This window comes from Lycium barbarum, chromosome 1, assembly GCF_019175385.1.
Source record: "Lycium barbarum isolate Lr01 chromosome 1, ASM1917538v2, whole genome shotgun sequence".
NCBI lineage: Eukaryota > Viridiplantae > Streptophyta > Magnoliopsida > Solanales > Solanaceae > Lycium > Lycium barbarum.
In genome coordinates, this window is record NC_083337.1 from 11,189,312 (window position 1) to 11,209,071 (window position 19,760).

The following is a 19,760-nucleotide window of genomic DNA, read 5'->3' on the forward strand; positions in this document are numbered from 1 at the left end:
TTGTCTTTCTTTCCTTATTAGTTTGTCCCAAAAAGATTGATACATTTCTATAATTAGAAATAATTTAACTTTATGAGATGATCTACAACCACCCAAATATTTAAGGCTTGTTTTGGACCACACATTTCAAAAGTCTTCCTTTATTTCTTAAAGTTTGTATCAAGTCAAACTAAGATAATCTTTTTGGGACTAAGGGAGTAATATTTTTGGTTATGCATATCCGAAAGTTTCCTTGATGGGAGGAAGCGTTTTATTAGGAGTCCCTGAAGCAACCATATTTTATGGAGAAGTCGTCCCTAGGGTTAAAGTTTTTGCCTAAGAGTCCCTAACCTACCTATAAATATGCTTGTGACTCCATCAGTCCAGCATTCTCAAACTAGAAGGCTCTAGGGTTTTTACTATTTTTAGGAGGGTTACAATTCGGTGCTAGAAGAAGGGTGATTCTCACGACATTTGAACAAATATGGCTGAAGATACGTTCCTATTTAATATTCCGCTGCGATGACTCTGTGTGTATGTGTTGAAATCCAACAACCCCTTCATTGCATGTATAGGAGAAGGTAAGCTATACAATAAGTATGGTTTTGTAATTTGAAAAAAAAAATGCGAATAAATTGTTCAAAGTCAGAATTATATTGATGCCTAAAGTTTTTTTTATACTGTCAGTGCATGATATTTTTCAAAATTTGGACCAACAAAGCATAAAAAAATTGGTTTATTCGCATGCCCCAAATTTAGTACACAGATTCGTCCCTGATTTTTTTTTTATTATTATTTTTTTTTTTTTATATTAAGCCATCACCACAGGTTGTGAACCTAAGGTGTGAGGGGTTTGGCTTGACTCCTACAATGTTATATTAACAAAAGATGTTACAAAATAGAGGAGGACATGAACCTTGCCTCTAATATACAAAAGAGATTGAAAAATCAATCTATGGAGAAAGGAGTTAGCCAATACAAGTCCTTTCTGCTCCTATACAAAAAGTTAGCTTACAAAAAAATTGGACTTTTCATATCTTGTTCTAACAGTAGGAAGTTGCCATTTGTCTAGTTGAAATAATCCCTTTGTTTCTCTAGGAAAGTCTTGTAGAGAATGATATAAGGTGCTATTTCCACTAGTGGCAGCTTGCTTAGCCATGAAATCAGCCACAGAATTGGCTTCTCTATAGCAGTGACCAATTTGGTACTGAGTATTGTGAAGTATGTTAATAATGCTGTCAATATCCTGCTTCAGTTTCAGATTGTTGGTGCTCTTCATGATCAACATATCAGCCACTATCTTTGAGTCTAGTTCAATATTGATCTTGTCTATCCTATGTTGTATGCACCAGTTCACACCATATTTAGCAGCCTTAACTTCTGCTTGATTGTTACTGCTGCATTCTGTTGAGATGGAGTACGCAAAAATAAGCTCTCCTGTGTCTGATCTTACAATTCCACCAATCCCTGCCTTCTTTGTGTTCATGAAAAAACTCCCATCAGTGTTGAGTTTAACTCTTCCACTTTCAGGCATCTTCCAATAGACTGTAGTACATTTCAGAACAAGTTTTAGGTTCTCAATTTTTTTGCACAAATCAGCCCAGTTATCTTCAGTGTTGACTGTTTGAAAAGCTACCCCTAGACCATCCACTACTAAAAAAAGGGAAAAACCGACGACGAAAACCGACGGACTGTGTCGGTTTTTTTAATGAAACCGACGGGAAACCGACCCTTTACGGTCCGTCGGTTTACATAGCCTCGCTTTTTGGAAACCGACGGACCACGTCGGTTTTTTCCGACGGACTGCGTCGGTTGCGTGGTCCGTCGGGTTTTATCCAATAATTTAAAAAAAAAAAAAAACCGACGGACTGAGTCGGTTTTTTTAATTTCTGATTTTTGATCTTATATTAAAACAATATATATTTTGTCTTTTATTTAAATTTTTTTATTTTAAATAAAAAACCGACACAGTGCGTCGGTTTTTTCATAAAATTTAAGAATTAATTTCCAGAAAACCGACGGACTGCGTCGGTTTTCTGGAAAATTTCCTACATGCAATTCATGCATTTTCTGCAGCCACACCTGCACAGAAATCAGTACCAAAAGCTGCTCAAAACTAGCATTAAAATGCTCCAAATCAATTCTAAAAGAGCTACAACACATAAAATCACCCTAAGTAACAAGCAAACACATCAAACACTATCTAAACACATTAAATACGATCTAAATAGACCTTCAAAGTTCAAAAATATTTAAATGTCCAACCAAAAGTACCATTAACTAGTTCCATAAAGCATAAAACATAAGTCCATTATGAAATCCAAACTAAAACATAAGCCCCACGACTATATAAATGAACCCTAACTGCTTCCGGTTTCAAATACTTCTTACACTGGCAACGAGAACAAGCACACCTAATTACCCCTTCATTTTGAAAATGGTGAAGTGACATTGCATGTGTGTAAACTTGTCAACAAATTCATCGTGTACACCCACACGATCACTATTATTTATATTATACATCCACATACGATCCATCTACAAAAATATACCCACAAATTATTGAGGTTGTAGAAATATATTTTAACTTAAGAATTCTAACTTAAAATATAACTTAAGAAAACACAATCCCAACCAATTCTAACTTTGAAATCTCAATAATAATTCTAACTTTAATAACTTGTGGACTCTAACTTTAATATAACTTTTAAAAGCACAATCCCAACCAATTCTAACTTTGAATTCTCAATAACAAATCTAACTTTAATAACTTATGGATTCTAACTTTAATATAACTTTTAAAAGCACAATCCCAACCAATTCTAACTTTCAATTCTCAATAACAATTCTAACTTTAATAACTTATGGATTCTAACTTTAACAACTTATGGATTATAACTTCAATATAACTTTGAAAAGCACAATCCCAACCAATTCTAAAAATTGAAAAGTAAATCTAGCCAAATAAAGTCTACATTTTAGTTTTGAGGTTATAGAAATATTATAACTTCACATTCTAACCTTGAAAAACACAATCCTAACCAATTCTAACTTTGAATTCTCAATAACAATTCTAACTTTAATAACTTATGGATTCTAACTTTAATATAACTTTGAAAAGCACAATCCCAACCAATTCCAAAAATTGAAAAGTAAATCTAGTCAAATAAAGTCTACACTTTAGTTTTGAGGTTATAGAAATACTATAAGTTAACAATTCTACTTTGAAAAACACAATCTCAATCAATTCTAATTTTGAATGCTCAATAAAAATTCTACTTCTACCATGACATGTTGCATACTCTCCATCTTCCTGTGATAGCAACACATACAGTCAACCCTGTCTGGAGTACCTACTATAGCATTGGTAAAGCTCCTTGGAAAAGGAAGCTTATTTCTGAACATCCTCTAACAGATAAATGACATCTTAAAGGGGATGAAATTGTTCCAGCTTCTATTGCTGAACCTGTCTTGATCTTTTTGCTTTCTTATAAGATTCCATGCAGATCTATTGCTGTATCTCCCATCTTCAGTATTGGTACATATAGAATAATCATTACTCTCCCCATTTCCAATGTGTATTGACAGAATATGTAGAGCAATTTGGCTAGGGAGAGTTCTATAGATCTTTTGAGCATTCCATCCTTGTTCCTCTATGTAATCCTGAACCTTGTCTTTGTAGTTGTTCCTATTCATCTGTTCTGGACATATATGGGCTATTGGACCAAGTTTGGTCCAATTATCCCACCAAAGACTACAGGTACCAATATTGACTCTCCACAGAATGGCTTTTTCACATTTGTCCCTGGCCCATAATAGATGTTTCCAAGCTTGAGAGTTGTTAGGCTGTTTTTTCTTTCCAACAGGATGCATTCTAGGACAATACTTTGCTTTAAGAAACTCAGACCAAATAGTATCCTTGCTTCTAAAGTTCCACCATCTTTTAATAGCCAAAGTGTTAGCAATGTCATTCATATTTCTTACCCCTATACCTGATTCCTCTTTGAGATAACAAAGGTTATCCCAAGAACTCCAATGATACTTGTTCTTTCCTTTAATAGCTCCCCAGAAGAAATTCACCAAGTGTTTTTCAATGAGCTCCAAAGTACCTTTAGGAGGGTTAATAGCAGACAATATATATATATATATATATATATATATATATATATATATATATATATATAGGCAAAGATTGTAACACACTCTTTATTAAAACTAGTCTTCCACCACAAGAAAGCAAGTTGCCCTGCCAGACATTGAGTCTTTTAACAACTTTAGTCACCATGCAGTCAAAATAGGAAATTCTTTTCTTGCCTATGTAAATAGGGCATCCCAGATAAGTGAAGGGGAATTGTTTATCAATGAAATAAGTGCAATTCCTAATCCTATTAATTCTATATGCACTGGTCTTAGGTCCAGTTAGGAAAAAGCTTTTTTCCTTATTAACCTTCTGACCAAATATGTCTTTATATTTCCTTATCTGTTTCATAATCAGATGAATAGACTTGGGATTGCCACTGCTGAAGATAACAATATCATCAGCATAGGCAAGATGAGTGATTTGGGGACCCTTTTTATGCATAGAAAAAGGAGTAAAATTAGGATTGTCCAGCAGGTTATTCAAAGACCTTGACAAAACCTCAGTAGCTATGATAAAGAGGGAAGGGGATAAAGGATCCCATTGCTTTAAGCCTTGAGAGGAGTTAAAAAATCCATGCTAGTACCATTCAAAATGATAGAGTACCAAACATTAGATATGTTCCTTAAAACAAGACTATTCCACTCATTGCTAAAACCAAACTTGGTCAGGACTTTAGTAAAAAAGGACCAAGAAAGTCTGTCATATGCCTTAGCCATGTCTAGCTTAATCACTACATTTCCCCCTAAATTCTGATTATTAATCCCATGAATAATTTCCTGAGCAAGCGTCACATTATCTGTGATTAACCTACCAGAAACAAATCCACTTTGATTTACAGATATAAGTTTAGGAAGAATAGTGTTCAGCCTGACTGCTAGGATTTTAGAAATAATTTTATTAGTAAAGTTGCTGAGACTAATAGGCCTAAATTCAGAAAAGGTAGTAGGAGTATCAACTTTAGGGATTAACACTAGACAAGAGTGAGTAAAGTATTTGGTAAGGTGTTTTCCTTCAAAATAACTTTAAACAAATGCAATCATATCATGCTTAATTAAATGCCAACAAAACTGGAAGAATTTACCATTTTATCCATCAGGACCTGGAGCACTGTCTTTGTTAATGTCGAAAACTGCATATTTAACTTCCTCCTCTTTTGGGATCTTGCTCAACATTTCATTATCCTGATTATTGATGCTATGAGGGATAAGGTCCAGTACTGTACTGTCTCTGTCAATGAGCTTCAGGTTAAATTGTCTCTTAAAATGCTTTGTAGCTGCTTTGGCTACCTTGTCCTCCCCTTGTTTCCATCTGTCCTTGTGATCCTTGATTCTATTAATCTGCATCCTCCTCCTTCTATTTCTACGGACACTATGGAATTATTTGGTGTTTTTGTCACCATCATTGAACCATTGGTGCTTTGTTTTTTTCTTCAGCCGAGAGTCATGAAAGTTAAGCCACTTCACATATTCTGCATGGCCCTTATTGAGATCCTGTCTGCCTTGATCAATATTGTTCATAATATCAAGTTCTTCAAGAAGTTCCACCTTAGCCTCCCAATCCTTTACAGCATCATTAATATCACCCAAATCATGCCTTGACCAAGCACTCAAAGTGTAACTCAACCTCTTAAGCTTGGTCTGTAATTTCCACATAGCATTACCATTCACCTCCTTATCCCAGCAGTTCTGAACAATCTCTAAAAATCCAGGAATCTCAGTCCAAAAGCTAAGAAACTTGAAATATTTTATGTGATCATGTTGAGGATTTCGACTTTTTAGAAGTAAAGGCCTGTGGTCTGATCCAGATCTTGAGAGATGTTTAACTATATTATTTTGAAACTTTTCAGCCCACTCATCATTAACCAAGATCCTGTCCAATCTCATCCAAATTCTTTTCTTTGGAGCCCAGTAGTGGCACCAAGTAAACTTAGGACCTATGAAACCAATATCATCCAGACCACAAGCATTCATACAGTTCACAAAATCAAAGCTCTTAGAGGCTCTATGAGGTAGGCCTCTAAGTTTTTCTTCCGGGTCCATAATCACATTAAAGTTCCCCCCCCCCCCCCCCCCCATACACCATGGACCATTAATATGACTTTTTGTGTCACCTATACTACCCCAGAGTTCCACTCTCTCCTCAGGTGTACATTTTGCATAAACAAAAGTGACAAAATATCCCCCATCAACAGGGCTTTCTTTGAGATTAAGAGTGATTTGTTGATCAGTATTAGTGATAATATCTGTATGGTCAAAGTTGTTCCAGAAGCACCGAATTTGACCATTAGAATTGGCTATATAGTGTTGGTAGCCAAAATATCTTTTGTAACTTGTAATCTTGCTAACATGACTAAATGGCTCATATATAGCTATAAAAGCCACTTTGTTAATTCTAGCAAGAATCTTTAGTCTGAGAAATGATTTCTTGGATCTCACCCCTCTTATATTCCAAAAAATGGCACTAATCATGTATTGTTGGGGGTGGAGCACTTTGTCTAAGACTTTTGTCTTTTTCTTTAGTAGTAGTACCCCTCTCTTTTCCAGTCTTGTTCCTTCTGTTTCCCCTCCTTCCTTTGCTCCTTCCTCTAAATTCCATTCCAATTCCTTTTATCTGGCTTTGGGCAGTGTCTTGTTGTTCATTCCTCAAGGTTCTTGAGCCACTAGAGTCTATATATAGGGCTTGTCGTCTTCCAAACTTTCTTTCCTCCTTTCTCCCTCTTTTGTTTATGACCTGTTCTTTTTTGTTTTCCTCCTTCTCCTTTTCATTCATAGAATCAGTATTTTGTGTCCTGCCTTCTTGTTCCATCTCTTCGTCATAATTTAGATCAACAAACAACTCAATACCAGGAGCATTTCTAACTTCTGAGGGTAATTGACTAACAGATTGTATTTGACCATTTTCCACCTCTTTTAAGCCAGTTCTGCTCTCCTGCTCTTGTCTGTCTTGTATGTACCTGCTCTCCCTTTTATCTATGTCCAAAGTCTTACTCATATTGGAGGGGTTGTCTTGAGTATCCCCCTCTTTGTCTTTATCTTGTTGTGTTTCACTTTGTTGCTTTTGTTTGTCTAAGGTTTCTCCATCAACTCCTTCTTCAACCTGATCTTGCCTGCTTTGTTCTGTCCTATTCTGCTGTATCCTTCTCTTTTTTCTTTTGAAAATCTCTCTAGGTGCGACTTTCTTGATAAGGACTTTGTTTCTCTTCTTTGGTACCTTCTTTTTTCTAGTCTTTTTCTTAGTTGTTTTGAAGATATTCTTGCCATCCTCTTTCTGTTGTTCAGTTATATCCTCCTTCTCCTCACCCTTAGCCTCTTCTTTCTATTTAGTGTTACTCTCTTGGTCATTTTGTGGTTCTTGTTGGACTTGTTGGGTGCTATGATTCTCATTGTCATCCTTAACCTGTTCAGTCCCCATATTACCATCAACTCTCTCTTGTTCAGCCTTTTTCTGTTCCACTCTCCTACACTGCAGTATAGAATGTCCAAGGATTTTACAATGCCTATAGTACTTAGGAGGGTTCTCATACTCAATTTTCTGCGTGAAGCCTTTTAGAGGACATGGCACATCTTCAGTTCCTATCCAAATGGCATTTAGTTTGGGCTTAGTTAGGTCAACTTCTACCCTAATTTTAGCCATACTTGGTCTAGTTCTGAAGTCTGTGGCAGCATCCATCAACCATGGGACTCCAATTGGTCTCACAATTTGTTTAAGATAGTTCCAGGCATGGAGGTGGAAGGGTAATTCAGGGAGTAGAACCCAAACAGGTACAATGGGTGAGTCCTCATCCGCTTTAAAATTCGAAGTCCATTTCTCCAACCACATAACCTGACCTTCAATTTCAATCGATCTTCTAAACTAAACACTATCACAATCCTTTTTATTATCGAAGTCAATAAAAACAGTGCGATAGTTAAAGACTCCAATCTTAGGTTTACCTTGGAGAGTGATCTTTTCTGCAAATCTTGATCTAATTTTGTCAATTTGGGGTCTTGTTTTGAGGAATTTACCAACGATTGTATATTTGCATTCCTCTGCCATCACGTCGTTAAACTCTTTAGCATTAAAGATGACCGCCGATATTCCATTGTGCGAAATCAATATGGATTTCACGTTTAGGTCACCAGCTCTGCTCTTAACATTGTTATTCTCTAAGGGAGTATTGAGAACATTTGCATAGTTGGAGGGTTGTGCAATTCTTTCACCCATTGCATTCGGAATCGCAATTAAAGGTGGAAGATGTTGGCCACGCGCCATTTCCGGTGGTTCCGGAGGCCCCATAGGGTGGCGCTTGTCCTCAAACACGGTGTTTGATGGATTTAAATTACCGTTATATTATTAACGGTCATATGTGTACGGAGAGGATTTTTAGAGAGAGAAATTATCTTATTCGTCCCTGATTATACATTCAAAGCTAAAGCATGAAAGCCAAGGTAATTGGCTGAAGTAACATTCACGATCAAAACACCACAGTGAGTTGCATGCATGCACCTCACATAAACTAGAAATGATTCTCAACGACACGATATTACTTATTCCTCTATTTTAAAGCCCTTCTATTTTTCGGTGTATCTGAAACTCGAGTTGGGGTTGAAGGGTGAGTATAGGAAATGGAGCATGAGCATAAGATGGTGAGAGCTCGAAGTAGAAGCATTGTAGGATCATCGCTATCGCCATTTTTGCTTCCATCATTGCTAGATGTTGTCCTAAGCAGATTCGAGGACCCGAACTAAAAGGCAAGAATGAAGCTAATTGCCCTTTTGTTGCTTTTGCTACACCTTCTGAAAACCTATCTGGTTTAAATTCATTTGCATCTTCACCCCAAATTTCAGTATCATGGTGAACTAAGATTATTGGTAGAACAAGTTCCACCCCAGCCGGTAAGGTTACATCTCCTAGCTTTGTCACCTCGTCAATCTTTCGCACCATCGTCATTGCAGGAGGGTATAGCCTTAAAACCTCATATAGAATCATGGTTACCTGCAAGAAATCATTTATAAACTTTCATTCCCCCTACTTCTATAGTAAATAATATTGGCTGAATACCTAAAAATCATCTCCAACTTTGCGCGTTTTATTCAAATTCCTCTTAAACTATGTCTGATCCTAATTACCATTCTGTATTTGACTATTTTATAGTAATTGTTACCCCCTCAAACAATATTGATTATAGAAAAGTCAAGTATAGGGGATTATTAATTAGGAGCAGTTGTTGTTTGAGGGATAGCGATCATATAAAAAAGCCAAGTACTGACGATAATTAGAATCAAGTATAGTTTTAAAAAAATCTGAATAAAACGCATCAAGTTTAGGAAGGTCTTTAGATATTCTACCATTATAAAATACACTAGAAAAAATTAGGGAGTAAGCCATAACTTACAATTTTTAGGTGGTTCAATGTGTCAAAATCCAGGATATTGTTCCCAAGGACCTCTTGTCGAGCACGAATTTGCCAATCCTTATGCTTAGCAAGCATAACCATTGTAAAAGCAGGTAAGTTTGAAGTTGTCTCTTAGCCCGCAAAAACAATGGCTTGCACTCTTCAATCAACTCTTCAATGGTGATCCCGGGCTTGGGCTGGCGCCCGGCCCCGGCCTGATTTAATTTGCTGTTTTCAAATTTCTGAATTTCTCTCAAGTTAGAGTCCATGAGTATGCCTAGCAAGTCATCATCATTTCGAGCTTCTCCTGGTTTTATTCTTTTGTTGAGGATTCCCTTCATAAGCTCACGAACTTCAGTGTGAATTTGTTTCATTCTCTTGTTCGTTTTAGTTGGCAAAACCCTAATCATATGAAAAACAAATGTGTTTACATTTATGATTTCATAAAATTAAAGCAGAATACCTAAAGACCTCGAATCCCTAAACTTGGCGTGTATATTCAGTCCGCTTAAACTATATTTGTTCCGAATTACTTTCCTGTATTTAACTTTTCTATAATCGTTATCTTCTCAAACAATAACTGGTCCTAATTACCCCATATAATCGACTTTTCTATAATAGTTATCCCCTCAAAAGAAAAATGGTAAAAGAAGGAAAATCGGTATATGTATTTTAATGGAGGCATAGAAAAGATATATGGAAAGAGATAGGAAATAGCCGTTGGAATGACTAAATATAAAAGAAAATGGTATATTAGATTTTTTTGCACATTAGACTAATATGACATGGCTATTATTTATACTCCCACGCGCCAAACGTCATTTGAATCGCTTGGACTTAGATTATAGAAAGCCAAGTACAGAGGGTAATTAGACCAGTTATTGTTTGAGGGGTAATGATTATAAAAAAAAAGTACAAACGGAGTAATTAGGACCAAATGTATAATATAAAAGAATTTGAATAAAACGCGCTAAATTTAAGAGTTTTTTTAGGTATTCTGCCTAAAATAAAATGCTAGGTATGTAGCAGGTATGTAATTTGACTGCAAAATGCTAAATGTAAGTCTGGCTTGTTCAGTCTGGAGTTGAAAGATCCTTTTACCTTCTTCATAGAAACTTCCAAATGTTGTTCGAGATATTACATCAGCAGATATATTTCCCAGGCAAGGCCACATATCAACTTCCACCTCCTATTCTCTGTTACCACTTTCTCTAGTTTTTCTATAATACTGCTGCGGCTCTCATAGATGACACGTAGCATTTGCTGTACATCATGTGGTTATTAACATTGTGATATATAATAGTCCAATTTAGTTACTTCACAACAAATCATAGATACACACCTAAACTGTGATGAAATTATTGTTTACACACTTAACCCCCCCTTCCAACTTATTTTTTCGTATTATTTACCCCCTTCGTTAATTATTTGATAAGAAAATAAGTTAAACATAGCAAGTGCAAACACGCGCTTATTCAAGACTAAAAGACAGGGTCTTCAAAGAAAGAACTTGTTTTTTTAATGTGCAAGAAGTACATTTGAGGGAGTTTAAGGAAAATTCAGCAACATTAAAGCTACTTAGAGGGGAAAAAATAGTTGAAGATCTGATATACTATCCCAAAGAGTGATGGTGCGAGATGTATTGTAGTTTGAGATGCAAAAATGAATAAGGTGTGTTTGCACATGTTGTGTTTTTTTTTTTTTTTTTTGTCAGATAATTAGTGAAGGGGATAAATAATAATAATAATAATAATAATAATAATAATAATAATAATAATAATAGGTAAAGTAGTTAGAAATTTTATTATAATTTAGGTATGTTTCTATGCCTTATCCCTAAAGAAAAGAGAATGAATGCGTAATTTATTGGGAGTTGGAAGTGTTACCTTCAAGTTGTCCAATTTGAATGCAGGATTGAGAATTCTTCGATGCTTTGCTCACTTTTCACCTTCGTAAAACACAACCCCGCTAACAAGTAGACTTACCAATGGTTGTGACATGGGTTTACGGAAAGTGTTGTATTTGAACAATATTTCTCTTATCAATTCCGGCTCCATTATGTGTATCCTTGGTGTTGGACCATGCCATGTGAATGATTTTTTTCCTGTAAAACAAAAAAGAAATGATTAATGATTCAATCAATCAATAAATTATGACTTAATTATTTCCTCGATAGGACTCATAATTACACCAATATTACCTTTAGTTTTAGAGTTTAAGTTCTGTTCACGGTCGTATTTAAAAAATTTACATCATTAAATTAAGAGTTTAAGTTTTATATACAATCAAAGTAAATATTTTTTTTACACTGTCATGTCATCCAAATAATATTTACAGATAAGCATTCTTAAGATGAGCGATTTGAAATCTTAAAACAAAGATGTATTACATGTTACAAAGTACAACACGTAAATATAACCTGATGCTGTAAAAATTATTTTACTGAGGATGCTAATTACTCAAAGACTAATAAGGGTATATTTGGACCTAAACGCATACTTTAAAGATATTTTTTGGTACATTTTTAGTTTCTAACTGCAATAATACAACAACTTGTGAAGTCGCATTTATAAAGCAATTTGATTAAATTGTAGTGAATTTTCTCACCAACTTAATATGGGCACATTATGAGTCATTTCTAAGTAACTTAACGTGTCATTGTATTCAATTTAAATTAGAACTCTTAGGTAAAGACAAAACAACTATAATATCATGAAATAAAAATAAAAAGTCTGTTTAATTAGAATAATGCACACCCCTACGAGAAATAACCCAACTGGAGATAAACACAAACTATTTTTGTTGAAAAGTGAGAGGTCTAGAAGCATGCATGCAGCCGTAAACCGTTTTTGGCTTTTTGCAATCATGCAGGACCACTATACTTTTTTATTTTGTCTTGTGACTGGTAATGAGATCATGTGTCTCTCATTCTTTTTGTTGAGTTCCGATTTTAGCGAGTGTCCACTTTGCAATATGCACCCTCCTTTCTAGATATGTGTCCGTTTATTTATCAATAAACCAAATTAAAGATTAATAGCTTATTTGGCTAAGCTTTTAAAATTAATTTATTTCGAAAAGTGTTTTTCAAAAAATTATTTTTGACAAAAAATAATTTATGTTTGGCCAATTAATGTAAAAAAATACTTTTGAGCAGCAATTAGCGTTTGATCAAGTTTTAGAAAAGAATTTTTAAGTGTATTTTTTTCAAAAGTGCTTTTGGACAGAAGTTATTTTTTTTTTACTTCCAAAAAAACAACTTCCATTACTTCCAAGCACTTATTTTCTCCCAAAACTTGGGCAAACATCTCACTTTTTTTTTAAATTTTAAATAAACACTTATTGAAAGAAAAAAACACTTTCGGAGAAAAATAAGCTTTGACCAAACAAGTCACTCCCTCTGTTCCAAAAAAATTGTCCTCCTTTCCTTTTTAGTCTGTCCCAAAAAGATTGTTCCCTTTTCTATATTTAGAAACAATTTAACTTTATGAGATGATTTACATCCACACAAATATTTAAGGCTTGTTTTGGAATACATATTTTAAAAAAAAAAACTTTATTTTTTAAACTTTGTGTCAAGTCAAAAGAGTATATTTTTTTTTGGGACGAAGGAAGTATAAGATAAGAAAGAAAAAAAAGAAAAGAGGGAGAGAGAGAGGAGAATGATTGTGACATGCATGATAGGGAGAAATTGCAATTTTATGAATGTGAGGACTAGCTAACTTTCGTAATTTAAGAAACATCCTTTGCTTTTGTCTTATACACACAAACGATTACCTTCACTTGAGGGTGTCAAGTGGGATGGGCCAATCCGGACCCGGCTCGGTAAACTCATCCCACCACTAGTCCGACCCAAGCCCACTAAGAGTTGTAAGGGGCTGGGCTAGGTGGGTTTTATTAGGGGGCTGGGCCGGACAAGGTGAACAGCCCACCAGCCCGGGCCCACCAGCAGCCCGGGTGATGGCCCACCGGGGCACCGGCCCGGCCCGACCCACTTCAATTTTTTTTTTTAAAAATAAGTACTACATTTATTACTAATAATAAGTATTTTAAAAACATTGTATCCCAATAAAAATAGTTGTAGCTATAATTGTGGGATTCTTAAAATTTTGGAAGCAAATATGTGAAATATTTATTAATTATTCAAACCATAGTTAGAATCTTACTTTAGTTAATTAAAACTTAACCATTAATTTTAACTCATGTAAGTTTGTAAGCTTTAAAGTTTAAATTCGACTTTGCAATTATCGATTAATAAAACAAAAGGCTCACTGAGCCTTTGAATTTCTTTTCAAATTTGTGTTATAATTTTATTTATAATTTTACTTACAAGAATAATAATCTGTACGCAGTCAAAATAGAACTATAAATGTAATTGTGTAAAACTAATCCTACACAAGCAGCAACTCCAAGATAAATTTCTGCAAGGAGGGACAAACATTGATCAGTGCCCAAAAGCAACAAGACATTATAAGAGGCTGACAAAATCAGTGAAATAACAAGCCTCTGAAATTGCTGATGCGTGAAATAAATCAAATACCCCTTTTAAGTTACTATCTTGCTGTTGGCTTACACAAGTTCAAAAATATTTCAATAGGTTATACAGTATATAATAATATAAACTATTAGTTATATATATATATATATATATATATATAATATTAATAAAATCTTATTAGTTTCAAATATTTTATATATCATAATTAATAAATATTTTTTAGCGTATTGAAATGTCTCCGCCGATGATGGAGTGTGACAATCTGCACATGACATTAGGACTTAGGATCAGATGAGATAATTAAATTAAGAACTTTGGTTTAGTATCAAAACTCATGTGCATTGTTCCCATTTAGTTCCCATTTAGATGAGTAGGAAATTTAGAGAAAGAAGAGAGTAGGGAATTGTGAGATAATATGGAGAAAACTGAATGGTATTTATAGATTGAAAATACGGCCAAAGTATAATTTAAGGAACTTGATGGTTAAAATAAAGTTGACAACAACTAGATTTTAAAGTATCAAACTTAATAAATTTTAGTATTAGAATTTTTTTTTAAATAATTAAAATCCGGCTCGACCCATTAACTAAAACCCGGCCCGGCCCACTAACTAAAACCCGGCCCAACCCACTAACGGGCCCGGTTAGCCCGAGGTGTAGCCCCTATCCGAGGTGGGCTGGACCGGACACCCTTTCCCTCTCCAAGCCCAACCCCTTAACTTACGGCCCGGCCCCTACCCGGCCCCTTGTGGTCCACGTTAAAATGGCCCGGCCCGACCCAGCCCACTTGACACCCATACCTTCACTTGTTACTTCTTGGAATGCAAAGGTCACTCTCATCGACCAAGATAAAGCCGAGATATTCGGAGAACTTTAATTAATAGCTTAGTCGATTGGTATTTAAACTTTCATTTTGTTAGTGAGGATTTGATTCTCACCTTATAATCTCCTCTCTTATTTTTCCCTTCCCCTATCCCCAATTAAAAGAAATGAGAGATTTAAAAAAATATAGATGATATCCACTGTTCATTTGGACGGTGTTTGATCAAGTTGATTAAGAAAATAGATTTTGTTTATTACATACAAAAGGTTAAGTTTAAAATTTTGAACATGCCATAAGTCCATGACATTTCTATAGATATGTCACAACATTTATAACTTTAAAAACATCTTACTAAAATTAGGATGTAATCATTGTTAGAATTTGTCCTCAATTTCCTAGCTGCCCTATTTTGATTTTACCATATATAATTGTATTTTATTTCAAAAACGTTTTCTTAACTCTTCCACATCTATCCTTTTCTTGGAGGAGAAATTTTGTACTTCTATTTTTCTTTCTCACACGACACCACAATAATATCCATAATATTGTCACCGGTGGCGACGAATCTAATGTAGAAGCTATGGATTCACATGAATTCACTAGCTTTTATCCAAATCCGACTAAATATTAATAAATAATTGATTATTAACTCAATTATTATTGTATAAAATATTTAACTTAAGACCATAAACTTCGTATTCTGGATCCGCTTCTAGTAGTCACTAAAAGAGTCTTATTTAATTTAGAGGGAGATTTTTTCTCTCTATGATTTTTATATTTCTTTTATGTTAGTTTCTCATATGTAGGCCGATTGGTCAAACTATATTAAATTTATTAATAGTATATTTCTCTTTGGTTCTTTTATATTAGTTTTTTCATATGTAGGCCAATTGATCAAATTATATTAAATTAATTAATAGTATAATATTTCTCTTTGGCTCTGACTTATATCGCTCAAGATTTACAATTGTTTAACTTTCGCTGACACCCAATTATTTCGAATCCCAACAATCTAATGTTTAGCTATAGAATAGTGTCATTTTTTTCAACATATTAAAAAGGAAAGTGTCATATTAAATGAAACGAAGGGTGTAATAACGTTCAAAAATAGAGACATACTCCCACTGTTTATTTTTACTTATCCATGTTTGACTTGGCACACCCCTTAAGAAGCAATAAATGAACTAATAATTTTACTATATCACCCCCTACTTATTAGAAGTCATCTCAGTCATTGAGAAATGAATTGAAAATAATTAGTACTCCCTCTGTTTTAATTTATGTAAATCTTTTCGGAGTACGACGGTAAAACTTTGACCATAAATTTTGATGTAGGTTTTTCAAATTTGTAAAAATAAAATTTATATTTTTAGAAACTACATAAAAAGTAGTACTAGGTCATAAGAATTTATAATTCAAATAATTTAGAAAAAATGTAAGGAAAACATGGTCAAAGAATCACCTCATAGATTCCCCAAATAGAGGGAATACTACTAAATAATAAGGGTAGAATAGGTATAAAATGATATTATCTCTTAATTTTTCAAACTGAATAAGTAAAGCTTGATATCTAGTTTTAGTATAGTGGACAAGTAAAAGTGAACGGAGAGAGTAGTAAATTTGATAAATCCAAGGATAAAGGAATTTAAAAGTTTACCATATTCCTGTATGATATGGTGATGAAATGGCACCACACGAGGCAAGATATCGTCAGTGAGACTGATAGGTTTGGAGAATGCATCAGTGTTCATCTTGTTCATATCTTTCAAGTCTCCATGCCATAGCCTGTAATTGTTACCCTTGAAACCTTGTTTTCTCAGCCATTTTTTCATCTTCTTTGGCCTCAACCAAATATACTCCAAAATCCACCAAGCAGCCCATGTTAAAATAAGTACCAAACCTATGGTCATTACCATTGGATTATGCTTCATTCTATCTTCACTATAACAAGTACAAATTAAATAGTACTATAGAGAGCTGCGTAAGAAAGGATGATGCTAAGGATATGAGAGAGTAGCGGGCACAATTTATAGATGATGCTAAGGATATTATAGAGAGGGTGTTTGACTAAACAATTATAAGCTGGTGAAACTGTCTTATAAGTTTTTTTTTTTTTTTTGACTTATTATATGATTTCTTTTTAATCTATACTATATTAAAAGCATGAAAGGCCTTAGAAATGTTGATTGAACTTTTTACCCTATATTAAAAGACTCCACAATAGATACAATTGTCATTTACTATATTCTCATATTATTATTATTTAATTATTTTTATAACTAAATAAGACTAAGTTCTTATTTGACCTATGTACAGACTGCTAATATTTTGGAATTTGAAATTGAGTAAGATTTAACTCGTTCCTTTTAATTGTCAATAGACCTGTATGGGGCGTTCCAACCGACCGAGCCAATCACGAATCGACAGCACTATGTCCTTGTAACACCCAGCAACCAAAAACCGGGTCATTTAATTATAAGTGACTTTTAAGTTTTAAAATTGAAGAGAGGTGATTCAAGTTTTAATTATTGAGTAGAGGTGACTAAATTTGATTAGTGATTAAGGGGCTTTGAGCTTGCCCAATAGTTTTATTTTTGACACTTTGGCCCTCTATTTTATTTTTAATACTTTGCCCTTAAGTTTTATTTTTAACATTTTGACCCTAAACTTTACTTTTAATACTTTGCCCCAAAGTTTTATTTTTAACACTTTGACCCAACCACTATAAACCCTAAAATACAAAAATCGGGGGAAAAAAAATCCTCTTCAGCGCCGTTTCCTCCATTTTTGTTCTTCCCATCTGTTCTTTGTGCTGCTTTCTTCTTCTTCTTCTTCTTCTTCTTCTTCTTCTTCTTCTTCTTCTTCTTCTTCTTCTTCTTCTTCTTCTTCCGCCATTGTTCAAGAAAAAAAATCATTCGATTTTACAATTTTTTGATTGAATGTCATTGGTGTAGCACTGGCATTACTTCATAAGTGTTTTCGGGTCCATTGGTAAGTTAAACAATACTGTTTCTTTCAATTGTTCATCTGGGTATATTTGCCTTATTTGCTGATTTTCCCAGATTCGTGGTTACAGCAGTATAGTTGTTGCAACAAGTTCTAAAGCTGCTGTGTAAGAGCTTCTGAACTTTTTGCATCAGCTGTTGTGGTCCTAGTGTTTCTGCAAGAGTTGTTGATAAATTATGAAGTTGTTGCAACAAATTTACTAATCTGTTGCAACAATACAAAAAATGTGAATAAATAATTTACAACAGTTGTTGTACTTTATGCAATAACTGTGAAATCTGTTGGAGAGCTCCTACTCTTTCCAACAACTGAGTTACTTGTTGCACAAGTATGATACTTGCTGCATCAATTACAGCAGCTGTTGGACATATTTTACAGTTGTTGGATGAAACAGAGACTGAAGCTGTCTCCAAAAAATAAGTGAGTTGTTGCAACTAGTAACCTACTTGTTGCAACAAGTATGTTATTTGTTTCAATAAGTCACTTAGTTGTTGCATTTTGTTATGAAAGAGACAAAAACTGAAGCTGTCTCCAACAAGTAATCAAGTAGTTGGAACAGGTTACATACTTGTTGCAACTGGTATGCTAGTTGTTCTAACAATTCATATAATTGTTCCATTTTGTTATGAAACAGAGACAGAGACTGAAGCTGTCTCCAACAAATAAGTGAGTTGTTGCAACTAGTAACCTACTTGTTGCAACAAGTCAGTTATTTTTTCCAACAAGTCACTTAGTTATTGCATTTTGTTATCAAACAGACAAATTGAAGCTGTCTCCAACAAGTTACCAAATAGTTGGAACAAGTTACATACTTGTTGCAACAAGTAAGTTAGTTGTTCCAACAAGTCATATAGTTGTTCCATTTTGATATGAGACAGAGAAAAAACTGAAGCTATCTCCAACAAATAAGCGAGTTGTTGCAACTAGTAACCTACTTGTTGCAACAAGTCAGTTACTTGTTCCAAAAAGTCATTTAAAGTTGTGATTAAGTTAACTAATTTGGGTCCAAAATTACAGGAAAAAACCACTCAACTATGAACTTAATCATAAATTTAAGTGGCCTTTGGGCTTGGGGTGGTCAAAGCTGTCACCTAGAGTAATTTCAACACTTGACATTCAAGCATTGTAATTACTAGTTGTGACAACTTTGAACATCCAAGCTCAAAGGCCGCTCAAAGTTGTTATTAAGTTAACTAATTTGGGTCCAAAATTACAGGAAAAAACCACTCAACTATGAACTTAATCATAAATTTAAGTGGCCTTTGACTTGCGCTGGTCATGACTGATTTTCTTAAAACAAAATATCTTCAGGCACCATTAATGGGGGAATCAATAATAATAGGTGTTGATTGCCATGGTGAATGGATCGAGGTGAACAATCAATATATTTGGCGATGGAAGGGTAGTCACATGTTAGAGACGATAGCGATGACTGTCCCAAGAGATGTTGAGTTTGATGATTTTGTGAACTTAATCATTAACTATTGTGAATTAACTTGTGAACCGAAAGACCTTGTCATCACTTACATGCATAACTCTTTTGAAAATCAGAGGGTCTTGCCTTTTAAGATAACCGATCAGAGTCGTTTGCGTACTTATTTGAAAGATGTAGCTAGGCCCATTTTAAGGGTATACGTGGTTGGAAGCCCGGTCGAGAACCATAATTTAGCTCAAGACCAACAAGATGTATTAAATGATAAATTGGAAGGGGTGGATATGGATATTCCAGATAATAGAAGTGCGAAGCCCCATGGAAGTGGGGGTGAGCCGATCCCTATACCCGAACTTGCGAGTAATACACCATGTGCTGCACAATCATCACAGTCCAGCCATGTTCAAGATGACGAAACAGGTTTTTATAAAGGAATGTCATGCAATTCGCGAAGTGTGTATTGCTTTAGGTGTGAACATCTGAAGTGCAAGTGGTGGCCAAGGGATGTGAA

At 34.5% G+C, this 19,760-nt stretch overlaps 1 protein-coding gene and 1 pseudogene across 1 annotated transcript; both read right to left on the bottom strand.

The window, feature by feature from the left end:
* Nucleotides 1–5,496: 5,496 nt before the first annotated feature.
* LOC132609505 (uncharacterized) lies at nt 5,497–8,371 on the bottom strand. Its single transcript, XM_060323522.1, has 5 exons — nt 8,053–8,371; nt 7,517–7,947; nt 6,649–7,435; nt 6,231–6,362; nt 5,497–6,053 (listed from the first exon to the last, which is right to left on the bottom strand). The coding sequence occupies exons 1-5, from the start codon at nt 8,369–8,371 to the stop codon at nt 5,497–5,499; spliced, it is 2,226 nt and encodes a 741-aa protein (XP_060179505.1).
* A 108-nt stretch (nt 8,372–8,479) lies between these two features.
* On the bottom strand, nt 8,480–17,188 carry LOC132631793 (cytochrome P450 CYP72A219-like; annotated as a pseudogene).
* Between the last annotated feature and the right edge of the window lie 2,572 nt (nt 17,189–19,760).